Below are 18,873 nucleotides of genomic sequence, written 5' to 3'. Positions count from 1 at the left end.
AAAGTGGCAATATCATCATCGATCAATACTCTCTAAAAAGAGGAGACATCATCCTGAGGTTTAAGGTAGAGGATTTATAGGACCCTAACAGGCGTAAGAGCATCAAACTGATGGAGAACCTTGAAAGTGTACCACAGAGCAATTTGTTGAAATTTGTCAAGGACTTACTAAAAAAAGTTGTCCTTGATATAAAAGACCTGGATGCCATAATTGACAGAATCTATTGCACTTAATTTTAACAAAAATGCCTAGGGACGTGATCCTAAGACTTATCATCTTCCGATTCTTATCTTCTTCCTGACAAAAGAACTCCTCAATGGTGGCACGGTGGCTCAGTGGTTAGCACTTCTGTTGTAGCAGTAGTTGTAATATCAAAATAAACCACTGCTACTACTACAACAGACCATCCAAAATGATAAATAAAATGAAAAAAACCCAAAGAATAAGAATCAACAAAACCCAAAATAAAGATAGATACGTCCATTCATTCCATAAATAGCAAATGCCATTGCATTGTTCTATTCTACCCTTTACAATCTAAAAGACGACCCACAAGCAAGCCAACCAGCACAAAAGTTAAATAATAAATTCTTGAAATCCTTAACATTGATAAACAGAAATTAGAATCCTTAAACTTCCCAATTAATGAAGAAGAAATATCCTTAAAGAAGTTGTCCACTATTTTAGCATTGATGACCTTTCCAAAGGATAGGTCATCAATGGCTGATCGGTCATGATCCAACACCCAGCAACCCCACCGATCAGTCGTTGCGGAGCTGCTACGTCTTCTGATTGTGGCCGTCGCAAGGTATTGCACATCCACCTCCTATTAATTTGAATAGATGGCATATGTATAATACCCAGCGCTGGCCACTATTAGAAAACTGCCAGCTTCACAAGCGGGTGCTTCCTGTTGACCACCGCCGATACCGATAACAGCTGATCGGCAGGCGTGCTGGGTGTGGGACCGCGACTGATCAGACATTCATAACCTATCCTAAGGATAGGTCATCAATGCTAAAGTAGTGGACAACCTCTTTTTCCATAAAACATTAAAAAAAACAATATTGCCAGGCCCAGATGGGTATTTGCCCCCATCTAAAAATACATTTAGTTAAGCATCAATAGAGGGAAAATTCCATTCTGAGATGCATCAATCAATAATTACAATGATCACAAAACACAACAGCGACCTCCTCCCACCTGCAACATTTCCAAAGCATCCAGCATGGGAAAAGTATTGCAGAAATGCAAAACTTACTGTTTCGGATGAATGCAGAATGGTGCACACAAAAAAAAACTCTCAAGGCTCTTGATCAATCATTGCAAGATTTGTGTGGAAACATCAGACCATTTGGGAACGCACTAATATTGCTTGCAGGAGATTTGAGACAAACATTACCTGTAATTCCTGGTTCGACACCAGCGGACGAAATAATTGCTTGCCTGAAATACTCTACTTTGTGGCGACACATAAAGATGTTATAATTAACTACAAATATGCGTGTCCAACTGCAAAACGATCGATCAGCTGAGATATTCTCACATCAATTGCTGGAAATCGGGACTGGAAAGATGTCGGTTGATCTGACCTCAGGACGAATTTCATTGCCTCATAATTTTTGCAATTTAGCGGCGTCAAAAGAAGAATTGATTGAAAAAGTATTTCCTAATATTCAAACCAATTATAGGAATCACAATTGGCTGAGGGAACGAGCTATTCGTGCGGCCAAGAACAAAGACGTCTACGAACTTAACAATATTATTCAGTCTGACATTCAAAGCCAGGCAGTCACATAAAAGTCCATCGAGACTGTTGTGGAAGCAGATGAATCGGTTAATTGTCCAACAGAATTTTTGAATTCACGCAATCTGCCAGGGATGCCACCGCACGTACTGCAATTGAAAATCAGCGTGCCAATTATCATGTTGCAAAATATCAACCAGCCAAAGCTTTGCAACAGCACGCCGCTTGTTGTAAAAAAAATTAATGAGCAGAGTCGTAGAAGCAACAATCTTGACAGGATATTTCAAAGGTGAAGATGTCCTTATTCCTCACATTCTTAGGATTCCAACGGATATGCCATTTCAGTTTAAAGGGAATCTGTCACACTTTTTTTTTTACTATCAGCTGCCGGCATAGACATCGGGGGCTTATCTACAGCCATTCTGTAATGCTGTAGATAAGCCCCCAATGTAACCTGAAAGATAAGAAAAACACATTAGATTATACTTACCAGAGGGGGCGGTCCGGTCCCATGGGTGTCGCAGTCCGGTCCGACGCCTCCCATCTTCATACGATGCCGTCCTCTTCTTCCCTTCCTGTAGTGGCTCCGGCGCAGGCGCACTGCTCTAACCCTGTTGAGGGCAGAGCAGAATACTGCAGAGTGCAGGTGCCAGCCCTCTCCCAACGCCTGTGCACTGCAGGACTCTGCTCTGCCCTCAACAGGGTTAGAGTAGTGCGCCTGCGCCGGAGCCACTACAGGAAGGGAAGAAGAGGACAGCATCGTATGAAGATGGGAGGCGTCGGACCGGACCGCAACACCCATCAGACCGGACAGCCCCCTCCGGGGAGTATAATCTAACGGGTTTTTCTTATCTTTCGGGTTACATCGGGGGCTTATCTACAGCATTACAGATAAGCCCCTGATGTCAATGCCGGCAGCAGTTAGTCAAAAAAAGGGTGACAGATTCCCTTTAAGAGATTGCAATTCCAAACTGGATTGGCGTGTGCAATCACCATCAACAAAGCTCAGGGTCAATCTTTAGAATTGTTTGGTTTAGATCTAGACAAAGATTTCTTGTCACATGAACAATTATAGATTGCGTGTTCTAGAGTAGGCAAACCAGACCATCTCTATATCTGCACAGACAATGGAACATCAAAAAATATTGTATACCCACAGGCATTGTAAAATTAAACATATTAGAAACCTGTGTTTTCTCTTTTCTTTTTCTCCATTTAACCAGACTGAGCCAGAGCAACGCGCGACCGGGTACAGCTAGTAGTCGATATAAAATAATCCTGTTCGCAGACGATATTATACTGTTGGCAACAGACTCATTAAACTCAATTAGAACAATTAATAATATTCTAGATAATTTTTTTTTTTTAAATATCATACTATAAGATCAGTACAAACGAATACAAAATTCTACTCCTTTTTATTGACGACCTATTAAAAAAATGCATAAAAACTGTATTTGTTTGCCAATGGGAGAAAAATTGTGTCCCATTATCTTTGTATACAAATAACCAAATTTAGAAGCAAACTAATAGAAAATGATAAAGAAATAATCCTAAAAGTCATACGAAAAGACATAAAACAATTCCCTAACCACAGATCTAACCTGGCTAGGTAAAATAAAAGTCTACAAAATTATCTCAATACCTAAATTTTACACTTTTAGATCCATTCCCTTAATAATCCCTTAAAATCAGTTAATAAATTAGGGATCCAATTTATATACTTTATTTGTAATGAAAAAAACTACATTTTATTATTAAAGGACAAAATAGAGGCGGTCTAAGCTTACTCATCAAAACTGGTTACTACCTGACAAATAAAATAACCCAAAGTAGAAAATGCTTAATTGACAGTAACAACCCGAGCTGGGTAAACTTCGAAACTCATCTCAACATAAAAAAATCCCCTAAAAACTATAATAACTATCCATCATATATCTCTCCCTTTCACCCCCAGTCCCACCCATTCCAGCACACATTAACCCTTAATTCCTGAAATATGATGTACATTTACGTTATATATGTCAGGTCCCTGACTTCTTTCACAGCCGGTGATCTCTGATGTAATTTGTAGAGATCCACCCGCGGATGTTAGCCTGTTAAATTCCGCTGTCAATCTCTGACAGTGGCATTTAATGCACGCCAGCAGGTGGTGCGTCATTCCATGCCGCCCATTGACGTGTCCATGACGTGATCATAGGGTGTCAATGCATTGCCATGACACCCTCCATGTTGAAGACCTCCATGCTTGTCATGATGATCCTCTTGTGAAAGACAGTGTTTAGCTGGCATTCATAGATGACTGTGATTTTCTCTGTACACAGCAGAGTCGATGCACTGCTATGTATATCGCATGTGATCGGACGATCTCAAATTCAAGTACCCTAAGGCTGGTTTAACACTTGCCCTGTTTTAACTGGTCGTTTTTAAGGCCCCTATGCATTTCTATGGGGCCGCAAAAACGGCCCGCAAAAATTAGTAGGAGGGCCGTGCTCCGTGTGGCCGTGAGGGCCGTATTTGTGGCCGTAAAAAAATATCGAGCTTGCTCGATATTTTTCAAGCCTTACGGACACGGCCACAATGCATTTCAATGGAACCACAAAAACAACATTTGCTTGTTTTTGCGGTACACCATATTTGCGGATCACCGTTTTTTCCCTGCTATTTGTTATAACAGGGAAAAACGGTGATCTGAGAAGGTTTTTTTGCTGCCCGTTTTTGCACAAGAACGTGGAAATTATGGCCATAAGGCCCACAAAAATCCACAAAAAACACGGCAAGTGTAAAAGCAGCATAAGGGGAATAAAAAATACAGTAAAAAGTTAAAAAGAAATTAAATCATTAGGAAAATAAAACTATACATAAAGGTTAAAAATACCCCTTTTTTGCCATATTACAAATAAATCAATTAAAAAGTACAGATATTTAGTATCACTACGTTCGTAAAAGTCCAATCTATCAACATATATAGTTCGGTAAACGGCGTAACGAAAAAAGAAATTGAAACACAAGAATTATATCTTTTTTTCCCACTGCAACATTACAATAAAAATCAATAAGAGGCGATCAAAGCATTGTATCTACCACAGAACAGTATCAGTAAAAACGTCAGCTCAGAATGCAATAAAAAGCCATCACATAGCACAGTTTTCTAAAAAATGAAATTAAATTGTGAAGTCTGAGAATTTTGTTTTACCCATTTAGAAAAAATTTTCACCACTTAAATAAAAACATTTAAATGTTTGCTATGTTCGTAATCATACTGACCTGGAGAAACATATTGCCAGCTCAGTTTTACTGGTAAATATTGATTCCTAAAAACAATTGTGGAATTGCACTTTTTTGCAATTTTAATGCACTAGGAATTTGTTTCCCGCTTTCCAGTGCATCAAAAAAAAGGCAAAAAACAATGATTTATCATCATACCGCCGAACTAAAAGGTTCAATAACATGTGATCAAAAAGACGAATATAAATAAACATGGTACCTCTGAAAACATCATCTTGTCCGGCAAAAAACGAGCCACCACACAGCATCATCAGCGAAAAAATTAAAAAAGTTATAGCTCGCAGAATAAAGCGATGCAAAAATAATTGTTTTTTATATAAAATAGTTTTTATTGTATAAAACCGACAAAACATAAAAAAGACATAAATGAGGTATCGCTGTAACCATACTGACCCAAAGAATAAAGCTGCCTTATCAATTTTACAGCACGCAGAATGGTGTTAACGCACCCCCCAAAAGAAATTCATGATTTGCTAGTTTTTGTTCATTCTGCATCCCAAAAATCGGAATAAAAAGCGATTAAAAAAAAATGTCACGTGCCCGATAATTGTACCAATAAAAACATCAACTTGTCCCGCAAAAAATAAGACCTCACATGACTCGGTGGGTCAAAATACGGAAAAATTATAGCTCTCAAAATGTGGTGATGCAGAAACTATTTTTTTGCAATAAAAAGCGTCTTTTAGCGTATGACAGCTGCCAAACATAAAAACCGCCATAAATAGTAAATCAAACCCCCCGTTATCACCCCCTTAGTTAGGGAAAAATAATAAAATAAAAAATGTGTTTATTTCCATTTTCCTTTTAGGAATAGGGCTAGGGTTAGGGCTGAGATTAGAATTAGGGGTGTGTTGGAGTTAGAATTGGGGGTTTCCACTGTTTGGGCACATCAGGGGCTCTCCAAACGCGGCATGGCGTCTGATCTCAATTCCAGCCAATTCTGCATTGAAAAAGTCAAACGGTGCTCCTTCCCTTAGAAACACTAAAGCAAGGCTGTGTACTTGCCCCCATTGTGTTCAATATTCAATTTTCAGCAATCTTGAGAAATGCCTTTAGCAACTGCGAAGACTGAATCCATGTCAAGTTCAGGACTGACTACAAGCTATTCAACCCCAAATGACTGAAGGCTATTACAAAGTTGGATGAGACTTTTATCCATAACTTTTTGTTTGCTGATGAATGCGCACACAACTACAGTACAGAGCAGCAGAAGCAGCATGAAATGGGCTGTTTTTCACAAGCTTGCAACAGATTTGGTCTTGTTATCAATACTAGAAAGACCAAAGCTGTGCACCAACGTGCTCCAGGAAAGCCATACCAGCAGCCACACATTACGGTGAAGGAGCACAACCTCAAAGCAGTTGACAACTTCATATACCTGGACAGTACACTCTCCCGCGTAGTCACCATATACGCTGAGATCAACAACAGAATTGTCAAAGTCAGCATACGTAAGAATGTCTGTGAATGGACTCAGCCATACCACCAAGCTGAAGGTCTACAACACTGTGGTCTTTACCACGCTTCTCAATGTCAGTGAAAAACACAAGCCGCGGAGACACCATCACATGTTTCTCAACGCAAGCAATGACTAGCCATGTCTTTCCCTGGGAAGGAACAACCACGGGAAGGGCAGTCTCCAATGAAGGAAACCACCTATGCCAAAACATGGTATCCATTCACAGACAGCTGTTTCGGGGTATTGCCCCTCATCAGTGTGGAGTAGGAAACTGGCTAGTAGGAGCAATGCCTAGTAAAAGACTGTGAAAAATGAGGATGAATGAACTCATGGAGATCAACATCCAACACTGCGGAGACACCATCACATGTTTCTCAACGCAGTGATTCTAGAGCAATGCCCCCATCCCTTATGGGTGTTGGATGTTGATCTCCATGAGTTCATTCATCCTCACTTTTCACAGTCTTTTACTAGGCATTGCTCCTACTAGCCAGTTTCCTACTCCACACTGATGAGGGGCAATACTCCGAAACAGCTGTCTGTGGATGGATACCATGTTTTGGCATAGGTGGTTTCCTTCATTGGAGACTGCCCTTCCCGTGGTTGTTCCTTCCCGGGTAAAGACCTGGCTAGTCATTGCTTGCGTTGAGAAACATGTGATGGTGTATCCGCGGCTTGTGTTTTGCATGTTTTTGCATATTTCCCATAAGGGATGGGGGCATTGCTCTAGAATCACTGTGTTGAGAAACATGTGATGGTGTCTCCGCAGTGTTGGATGTTGATCTCCATGAGTTCATTCATCCTCATTTTTCACAGTCTTTTACTAGGCATTGCTCCTACTAGCCAGTTTCCTACTCCACACTGATGAGGGGCAATACCCCAAAACAGCTGTCTGTGGATGGATACCATGTTTTGGCATAGGTGGTTTCCTTCATTTGAGACTGCCTTTCCCGTGGTTGTTCCTTCCCGGGGAAAGACCTGGCTAGTCATTGCTTGCGTTGAGAAACATGTGATGGTGTCTCCGCAGCTTGTGTTTTGCATGCTTTTGCATATTTCCCATAAGGGATGGGGGCATTGCTCTAGAATCACTGTGTTGAGAAACATGTGATGGTGTCTCCGCAATCTTGGATGGTGATCTCCATGAGTTCATTCATCCTCATTTTTCTCACTCTGTCAGTGAGACCTCGATTGTCTACAGCTAGCATGACAAAACAGCTCAATCAATATCACCTGAGCTGTCTCCGCAGACTTCTTCACATTCGGTGGCAAGATGATGTCCACGACACGGCAATCCTGTAACAAGCTAGGCTCTGCATCGTTTACACTCTCCTGATGAAGGCCCAAGCCTGGTGGGCTGGACATGTGGTCAGAATGCTAAACCGCCGGTTGCCCAAACAACTGCTGTACGGAGAACTGTGTTAACAAAAGCAAGCAGTCAGGGGGAGCAGAAGAAACATTGCAAAGACTGCTTTAAAGCATCTCTTAAAAACCTTGGAGTCCAGATCAACAAATGGGAGAAGCTTGCCCAGGACCGTCCAGCTTGGCGTTGTAGGATTACCTCAGGAGCACATGCAGCTAAAGAGAGGATAATCATCAAGCGAGGTGTGTGCAAGGCACAAGCAGTTTCTACTCTCCTAAACACATCTACCTACTTACTTCACATATGTGGGTGAGCCTCTGGGGCCAGGATTTGCCTCATCAGTCACCTCCAAACCCACAGTCACTGATCCTCCTCTAAACCCTAAAGTCATGGTCATCTTTGACTATGAAGGACAAACAGTAAGATTACCTCTTTACAATCACATAAGACCTAGCAAACTCAGAGTACCCAAAATTCTTAAGGCTCAAGAAATACCTTAGTAAAAAGGCAAATTAGACCACCCAAGCCCCCCAAAAACTCCAGCTTTGATCCAATACCCTCTTAACAACTCATTGTGAAATATTAACAACCTACATTTAAATTTCTACAATGATATTACTCTCGCAAAAGAAGCAACGTCTTAAACTGGGAAAAGTATGTAAAGACCACCTTTACAGATGAGGAATGGTCAAAAAGCTTTCCTCATACTCTACAAATAAATTGGCTGCACCTCATTACACGAGACTCATTACAGAATAGTAACTAGGTGATACTTCATACCTATTAAAGTCCATAAAACCTTCCAAAACTAATTCTACTGATGTTTTGGCCATCAAGAAGGAGTCCTGCACGTTTTCAGGCAATGACAGCCCTCAATACCCTCCATACTAACACTGATCACAAAAAACACGATAAAACTCTCTTGACAAATATTTCTTCTGTCCAAGATTCTTGAACACCTGCCAAAAATATCTACAGCAAATGATTCACTGTACATATAGTGGTAATGATGTGTTTTATCCCCAAAACTATAAGTGGCAAAAAGTAGATCCACCAACTATCGCTGAAGTTGTAGATAAATTATCTCTACATAACTCTTATGAAATCAACAATTTAGTAAGGAACAATTTAATGAAAAAATATTCTATTAGGTGGGAATCTTGGAATAACTGCTTCCCAACTTGATAAAACCTTTAAGGCTATGTGCCCACGTATGCAGAAAAAAAACGCATTTCTTCCCAGGAAAAACGTGTATTTTTTTGCTTCTTTTTCCACTTTTTTGCGTGATTTTTGCACGTTTTTTCGTGTTTTGCCCACGATTTCGCTTTCGAAATTCAAGCACTTTCCAAGCGATTTGAATCATCCCTTGGAATGTGATTGACAGGCTGGTCACACTCGTCCAACATAGTGTTGGACGAGTGTGACCAGCTTTTCACTATTGAGGCTGCTTATGCGGCATCAATAGTAAAAGATAGAATGTTAAAAATAATTTAAAAAAAATAAAAAATCGTGATATTCTCACCTTCCGACGTCCCGCGCAGCATTTCCAGGCCTCAGCGATGCTCCCGTTCCCAGTAATGCCTTGCGAGACCTTTGATGACGTGAAGTCTCGCGATACTGTAGCAGTCTTGCGAGATCGCTATGTCATCACAGGTCCTTGCCGCAATGCATTACTGGGAATGGGAGCATTGCCGAAGCCTGGGAAGGCTACGCTGGCAGGTGAATATAGCCCGATTTTTTTTATTTTTTATTCTTTTTTTTTTACAGGGATATGGTACCCAGGGCCTGGAGGACAGTCTTCTCTCCTCCAGGCCGTGGGTACTATTCGCACATGAGCCGCTCACTTTGCGCATGGTGAGCACAGCCACATGTGGGAAGTAAGCGGATCTCATGCATTCCTATGGGTGCGGAATCGCGGCAATTCTTTTCATAATTGCGGCGATTCCGCAAAAATTATGAGCATGCTGCGTTTTTTTCCGCGATGCGATTCTGCCGCGGAAAAAAACGCAGCATTAGCAGAGCATGTGCGGAATGCCATAGGAATGCATTGGGTGCGTTCTGTATGTGTTTTTTAAGCGTTTTCGCAGCGTTTCCGTGGAGAAAATCACAGCAAAAACGCTTAAAAATCGCAACGTGTGCACACATCCTAACAGTTTATTGAAACAAAGAATTCAATAAATAATAAGGTACATAAATATCAAATACTTTAATACTTTACCTATTTTATCAACTACCCAAAATGACTTGAACCTATTTAAATGTACCATAAATTTCAAGTTTAACTGTTGCATGCTGTTATCCATAGCAAATGAATTGTAATTATTGGTGTCAGACCTTCCTTTACTGTTACCTTTAACCTAACCTTACTATTTCTTTGCTTATTCTGTCTACCCTATCCCCCTCTGCCACTTGAATCCCACCTTGTTTTCTGCTTTTTATTATTAAAATCAAGAAAAATTATTGCAAAAATAAAAGTCAACGCCTAACTAGTGGTCCACAAATGCTGATTTATCATGACCCTGGCTTCTCTTACAGCTTCTGAATGCCTTTACAAAGGTCTGCAATCCCCTAAATGTGTCCATGCTTGGCTTCAGGTAAAAAAAAAATTAAAAAAATGACCCCCAAAAAGTTTTGATGTTGCTGTTGCTTAAAGATGTATTTTTCTACTGTTCTAAGTCCAGGAAGCGTGGTTGCAAACTATAGGATGGTGGTTTCAGGCGCACTGTCCGCATCTCAGTTGTCATCAAGCAACGCTATGGTTATGCAATCAATTCCAGGCGCCATTTCATCACAGCTCTTAACAGAAGGTAATAACCACAGATCAGGAACTAATAAAGCTTCAATTTATTCTATGAGCAAATTCATTAATTAGATGCTATTCAACAAGAATATTTCACATCACTCATATATTACTACCTAGTTTGTACATGAATATAACAACTGCAATACTGCCTCTATATATGTACAATACTATAGCCACTATAATACTGCTCCCTATGTACAAGAATATAACTACTATAATACTGCTCCTATGTACAAGAATATAACTGCTATAATACTGCCCCTATGTACAAGAATATAACTACTATAATACTGCCTCCTATGTACAAGAATATAACTACTATAATACTGCCCCTATGTACAAGAATATAACTACTATAATACTGCTCCTATATACAAGAATATAACTACTATTATACTGCCCCCTTTGTACAAGAATATAACTACTATAATACTGCTCCCTATGTACAAGAATATAACTACTATAATTCTGCCCCCTATGTACAAGAATTTAACTACTATAATACTGCCCCCTATGTACAAGAATATAACTACTATAATACTACCCCTATGTACAAGAATATAACTACTATAATACTGCTCCTATATACAAGAATATAGCTACTATAATACTGCTCCTATATACAAGAATATAACTGCTATAATACTGCCTCTATGAACAAGAATATAACTACTATAATACTGCCCCCTATGTACAAGAATATATCTACTATAATACTGCCCCTATGTACAAGAATATAACTACTATAATTCTACCTCCTATGTACAAGAATATAACTACTATACTACTGCCCCTATGTACAAGAATATAGCTACTATAATACTACCTCCTATGTACAAGAATATAACTACTATGATACTGCCCCTACGTACAAGAATATAAATACTATAATACTGCCCCTATGTACAAGGATAAAACTACTATACTACTGCTCCTATGTACAAGAATATAGCTACTATAATACTGCTCCTATGTACAAGAATATAACTACTATACTACTGCTCCTATGTACAAAAATATAGCTACTATAATACAGCCCCCTATGTACAAGAATATAACTACTATAATACTGTCCCCTATGTGCAAGAATATAACTACTATAATACTGCCCCTATGTACACGAATATAACTACTATAATACTGCACCTATGTAGAAGAATATAACTACTATAATACTGCTCCTTTATATAAGAATATAACTACTATAATACTGCCCCTATGTACAAGAATATAACTACTATAATACTGCCCCTATGTACAAGAATATAACTACTATAATACTGCCCCTATGTACAAGAATATAACTACTATAATACTGCTCCTTTTTACAAGAATATAACTACTATAGTACTGCTCCTATGTACAAGAATATAACTACAATAATACTGCCCCCTATGTACAAGAGTATAACTGCTATAATACTGCCTCTATGTACAAGAATATAACTACTATAATACTGCCTCTATGTACAAGACTATAACTACTATAATACTGCCCCCTATGTACAAGAATATAACTGCTATAATACTGCTCCTATGTACAAGAATATAACTGCTATAATGCTGCCTCCTATATACAAGAATATAACTACTATAATACTGCCCCTATGTACAAGAATATAGCTACTATAATACTGTTTCTATGTACAAGAATATAACTACTATAATACTGCTTCTATGTACAAGAATATAACTACTATAATACTGCCTCTATGTACAAGAATATAACTACTATAATACTGCTCCTATGTACAAGAATATAACTACTATAATACTGCCCCCTAAGTACAAGAATATAACTGCTATAATACTGCTCCTATGTACAAGAATATAACTACTATAATACTGCTCCTATGTACAAGAATATAACTACTATAATACTGCCCCTATGTACAAGAATATAACTACTATAATACTGCCTCTATGTACAAGAATATAACTACTATAATACTGCCTCTATGTACAAGAATATAACTACTATAATACTGCCCCTATGTAAAAGAATATAACTACAATAATACTGCCCCTATGTACAAGAATATAACTACTATAATACTGCCCCTATGTACAAGAATATAACTACTATAATACTGCCCCTATGTACAAGAATATAACTACTATAATACTGCCCCTATGTACAAGAATATAACTACAATAATACTGCCCCTATGTACAAGAATATAACTACTATAATACTGCCCCTATGTACAAGAATATAACTACAATACTGCCCCCTATGTACACGAATATAGCTACTATAATACTGCTCCTATGTACACGAATATAGCTACTATAATACTGCTCCTATGTACAAGAATATAACCACTATAATACTGCCCCTATGTACAAGAATATAACTACTATAATACTGCTCCTATGTACAAGAATATAACTACTATAATACTGCCCCTATGTACAAGAATATAACTACTATAATACTGCCCCTATGTACAAGAATATAACTACAATAATACTGCCCCTATGTACAAGAATATAACTACAATAATACTGCCCCTATGTACAAGAATATAACTACTATAATACTGCCCCCTATGTACAAGAATATAACTACTATAATACTGCTCCTATGTACAAGAATATAACTACTATAATACTGCTCCTATGTACAAGAATATAACTACTATAATACTGCTCCTATGTACAAGAATATAACTACTATAATACTGCCCCTATGTACAAGAATATAACTACAATAATACTGCCCCTATGTACAAGAATATAACTACAATAATACTGCCCCTATGTACAAGAATATAACTACTATAATACTGCCCCCTATGTACAAGAATATAACTACTATAATACTGCTCCTATGTACAAGAATATAACTACTATAATACTGCTCCTATGTACAAGAATATAACTACTATAATACTGCTCCTATGTACAAGAATATAACTACTATAATACTGCTCCTATGTACAAGAATATAACTACTATAATACTACCGCTATGTGCAGGAATATAAAGTACCAATGATAAGATCTATAACATCCTTGACCAAAGGTAAGCTCTGATATATTTTTTTTATGCAGGAGTTTCATACATGGATACTATTAACCAGGAAGTAAAATACTGGGACCCCATCCAGCTTATCTGTCAAATTAATGAATCAATCAGTGCCGTGAACTGGTTTCTGACCGCTAGTAATATTACCAATGTAATTTATAGTGGTGGAAAGAACGTGAACATCACAATGCAGGTCCAGTTAGATAAGACCGTCTCTTGTCTCATCATTGATAAGGTGGATCAGTCGTGGGAAGGTCAGTGGCTACACTACATCTTTACTCCCGACCCAAATTACAGTCTAGTAAATTAGTCCCTGTGAATACTAAAGTTTGTTGGGGACTTCGAGTCAGATTACATCTGTGGAATTTTAATTTCAGTTATATAAAAAAACATCTGGTTTACCGGGCCGTATGCCCGTTTGATTGTAATTGTATGTTTTTTGTTGATTGTCTTTGTCTACCCTCCCTCCCTTTTACCCACACTGTTTTCCCACAGGAATGTACATATCTACTTTATCCATACTAACCAAGGTCCGGGGCCTCCCGTCGGGCCATGTCTTGGGGCCTGTGACAGTGGGAGAAGAACCGAGGGTGAGCCCTGCTATAGCGAAATGAATCGGTCTTCTCATGCGTAAGGTATTATCTCATAATGTGCGGAGAGTCAATTCCCCTATCAAACGTAAAAAAGCTTTTTTGGACTATAAAAAACAAAACCCCGACATTATCTGTCTCCAGGAGACTCACTTCTCTAACTCTTCATGCCCAAAATATTTTGATTCCGCTTACGAGCTTTCACGTCTTCGGGGCTGAACAAGACAAAGGGAGTAGCTATTTTCCTTAAGAACAGCTTCCCACTCCATATCACCAACTCCATTATAAACGAAGGGGGAAGATTTATAATACTGCTGGGTTCCATACAGGGACAAAACATTTGTGTGCTGAACAGTTACCTTCCTGCTTCATCGCAACTCTCAGTTTTTAAACTGATACTATCTAAACTTGATCTTGTCATGTTTCACCACTTACTTTGGTGTGAAGATTTTAATTTTACCATAAATCCAGTACTAGACAGCAGCGAATTAAGATGCTCCAACATCACTAAAGGGGGTTTTACACATAGCGATATCGCTAAAGCATCACCGATTTGGTGACGCAACAGCGATATCGCCATGTGTGATACCTCCGACCGGCTCCCCCGCTGTCTGTCGCTGATCACGCAGCTCCTTTTCTCGTCGGGCGCTTCCTGCTGGCGCCGACGAGCGACGCGTGGACGCGGACGGGAGGACGTCAGGATCGACTCGTCTGAAAGGTAAGTAACGACCGCTGTATCACTGCTGCATCGCTGTGAGATCTGTCTGTGTGGCAGCTCACTAGCGACCATTTAGCGATTTAGGGTCATATCGTGGTCGGGATCGCTGGTGCATCCCTAAATGTAAAGGGGCCTTAAGACTGAGAGGAAAAAGATTCTCCACCTAATGAAAGAGCACCGTCTTGTGGCTATATGGAGGGAACTACATGGGAATATCAGGGGACACACATGGGAATATCAGGGGACACACATATTTCTTCCTAGCACACAAAACATACTCCAGAATTGATCTCCAGATGACGAAAGCTAATTCACTCACAACAGTCTTATACTCACACCATCTACATTCAGCATGGTCTGATCATGACGCCACCATTTCGGTTTTTAAATTTCATGTTACTACTTCAGGGCTGTATAGTTGGAGGCTAAATGAATCTCTATTAACTGATCCAGTTAATACTAGAGTTGAGCGAAACGGGTCGAAAAATTTCAAAAGTCGCCGACTTTTGGCAAAGTCGGGTTTCATGAAACGAAACCCGACCCTAGGATGAGGTCGGCCACGAGGTCGGCGACTTACGCGCCAAAGTCGCGTTTCAAAAGTTTGTTTTGCGCTCTTTTTCAGCCAATCAGGATCCACGGACACTGTGGGCAACGTGATGACATAGGCACGGGTCAACACCATCTTTCAGAAGGGCATGCAAGTGATTGGCTTGCTTTGGTGGGCGTCACAGGGGGTATAAAAGGGCGTGCACGCCGACCGCCATCTTACTTCTGCCGATCTTAGCATAGGGAGAGGTTGCTGCTGATTCTGTAGGGAGAGCGTTAGGCAGGGAAGAAGAAAAAAAAACTGCTTCTGCTGCTAGCGATTTTGCCTGTACAACACACCAGTCACTGTGTGTGCAGTGCAAGGGGAGGCTATATAGTGGTGTATCAGTGGTGTTGGTTGTTGGGCTGCCTTCTAAGGCTTCCTGACATTCCTGCCTTGCTGTTTACCCACTGCTCCGCAAACTGCTTTTTTAAAAGCAATCCCAATTTTTTTTTTTGTCCTGCTGAGGTACTGAGCGTGCATTTTTTCACACCATACAGCGGTGTACGCTCCTCACACAGTACCGTGTAACGGCTGTTATCACAGCCACAGTGAAGCTATCAGTGTGTCACTCTGTGAGAATAAAACGAGGACATGTTCCGTTCTTACAGACCTGCACTCTAGGGAGATTCCTATTCTGCCCAATTCTACATACACCTTGTAGTTTGTGATACACTAGCCAATTTCTGCCTGTGACATAGCGCTGTGATATTCAGTGGGCCTCACACAATCCATAAGTGTCCAGTGTCCACAAGTGTGTGCAGAAATTCAAAATCTCCCTTATCCTCTAGTCACTTTGGTCACAGCTGTGCCATCGAGCCTGTCACATAGCGCTCAGATATTCATTGGGCCTCACACAATCCAAACGTGTCCACAAGTGTCTGCTGAAATTCAAAATCTCACTTATCCTCTAGTCACTTTGGTCACAGCTGTGCCATCGAGCCTGTGACATAGCGCTCAGATATTCATTGGGCCTCACACAATCCAAAAGTGTCCAGTGTCCACAAGTGTCTGCTGAAATTCAAAATCTCACTTATCCTCTAGTCACTTTGGTCACAGCTGTGCCATTGAGCCTGTCACATAGCGCTCAGATATTCATTGGGCCTCACACAATCCAAAAGTGTCCAGTGTCCACAAGTGTCAGCTGAAATTCAAAATCTCACTTATCCTCTAGTCACTTTGGTCACAGCTGTGCCATCGAGCCTGTCACATAGCTCTCAGATATTCATTGGGCCTCACACAATCCAAAAGTGTCCAGTGTCTACAAGTGTGTGCAGAAATTCAAAATCTCCCTTATCCTCTAGTCACTTTGGTCACAGCTGTGCCATCGAGCCTGTCACATAGCGCTCAGATATTCATTGGGCCTCACACAATCCAAAAGTGTCCAGTGTCCACAAGTGTCTGCTGAAATTCAAAATCTCACTTATCCTCTAGTCACTTTGGTCACAGCTGTGCCATCGAGCCTGTCACATAGCGCTCAGATATTCATTGGGCCTCACACAATCCAAACGTGTCCACAAGTGTCTGCTGAAATTCAAAATCTCACTTATCCTCTAGTCACTTTGGTCACAGCTGTGCCATCGAGCCTGTCACATAGCGCTCAGATATTCATTGGGCCTCACACAATCCAAAAGTGTCCAGTGTCCACAAGTGTCAGCTGAAATTCAAAATCTCACTTATCCTCTAGTCACTTTGGTCACAGCTGTGCCATCGAGCCTGTCACATAGCGCTCAGATATTCATTGGGCCTCACACAATCCAAAAGTGTCCAGTGTCCACAAGTGTCTGCTGAAATTCAAAATCTCACTTCTCCTCTAGTCACTTTGGTCACAGCTGTGCCATCGAGCCTGTCACATAGCGCTCAGATATTCATTGGGCCTCACACAATCCAAAAGTGTCCAGTGTCCACAAGTGTGTGCAGAAATTCAAAATCTCCCTTATCCTCTAGTCACTTTGGTCACAGCTGTGCCATCGAGCCTGTCACATAGCGCTCAGATATTCATTGGGCCTCACACAATCCAAAAGTGTCCAGTGTCCACAAGTGTCTGCTGAAATTCAAAATCTCACTTATCCTCTAGTCACTTTGGTCACAGCTGTGCCATCGAGCCTGTCACATAGCGCTCAGATATTCATTGGGCCTCACACAATCCAAAAGTGTCCAGTGTCCACAAGTGTCAGCTGAAATTCAAAATCTCACTTATCCTCTAGTCACTTTGGTCACAGCTGTGCCATCGAGCCTGTCACATAGCGCTCAGATATTCATTGGGCCTCACACAATCCAAAAGTGTCCAGTGTCTAAAAGTGTGTGCAGAAATTCAAAATCTCCCTTATCCTCTAGTCACTTTGGTCACAGCTGTGCCATCGAGCCTGTCACATAGCGCTCAGATATTCATTGGGCCTCACACAATCCAAAAGTGTCCAGTGTCCACAAGTGTCTGCTGAAATTCAAAATCTCACTTATCCTCTAGTCACTTTGGTCACAGATGTGCCATCGAGCCTGTCACATAGCGCTCAGATATTCATTGGGCCTCACACAATCCAAAAGTGTCCAGTGTCCACAAGTGTCTGCAGAAATTCAAAATCTCCCCTGTCCTATAGACACCTTGTACCTTGTTTTACATTACTATATAGTTTGTTGGATTTTGTCTACATTTCTACGAAAAATGAGGAAGGCTGGTGGAAGAGGCCGTGGAATTGGGCGGGGGTTGGCAGCTGGTAATGATGGTGTTGGTGGTGGATCTGATGGTAGTGGCAAGAGCAAAATAGGACCGAATGCAGGAGGTGTTGAGCCTGCGTCATCATCTGGCTTCATAAGGCCTCGAACGCTTAGTTTTCTAGGAGTTGGCAAACCGCTTTTAAAGCCAGAGCATCAGGAACAAGTTTTGTCTTACATTGCTGACTCAGCCTCCAGCTCTATCGCCTCCTCTTCTTCAGTTGTAAAAAGTAAAAGCACTGAGTCGTCATTGGAGGCTCATGTTCATGAACCACACCTTTCCTTGTGTCCTTCACCCCAACCAAGATTGAAGGATGACGCAGGCCATACTACTGATTACTCCATGGAGCTGTTTTCACATACCATGCCTGGATTATCAAGTGAAATAGTGAATTACCCAGGCCAAGATGAATCTGACATGGAGTGCACTGATGCACAGCCGCTGATGGATGATTCTGCTGGTACATTCACTCAGAGCACTACATTGTCCTCGCAGTGTACAGAGCCAGATTCTGACCCTGATGAGACTCAGGTGCCCCTTCCTGCACACTATACCACCATACACGGTGACACAGAGGAAG

At 40.5% G+C, this 18,873-nt stretch overlaps 1 protein-coding gene across 3 annotated transcripts in view; it reads left to right on the top strand.

Annotated features, from left to right (window-relative positions):
- Nucleotides 1–18,873, top strand: part of LOC141098610 (adhesion G-protein coupled receptor F3-like) — a 130,529-nt gene that overhangs the window by 59,479 nt on the left and 52,177 nt on the right. For all 3 annotated transcript variants that reach the window (XM_073586572.1, XM_073586573.1, XM_073586571.1), the window contains 3 exons: nucleotides 10,390–10,448; nucleotides 10,531–10,661; nucleotides 13,713–13,940. In XM_073586572.1, the coding sequence (XP_073442673.1) occupies nucleotides 10,390–10,448; nucleotides 10,531–10,661; nucleotides 13,713–13,940 (418 nt within the window). The remainder of the gene's footprint in view (nucleotides 1–10,389; nucleotides 10,449–10,530; nucleotides 10,662–13,712; nucleotides 13,941–18,873) is intronic.

This window comes from Dendrobates tinctorius, unplaced genomic scaffold, assembly GCF_039654945.1.
Source record: "Dendrobates tinctorius isolate UK_male_01 unplaced genomic scaffold, ASM3965494v1 ptg000093l, whole genome shotgun sequence".
NCBI lineage: Eukaryota > Metazoa > Chordata > Amphibia > Anura > Dendrobatidae > Dendrobates > Dendrobates tinctorius.
This window is presented reverse-complemented; position numbering and strand designations above follow the sequence as displayed.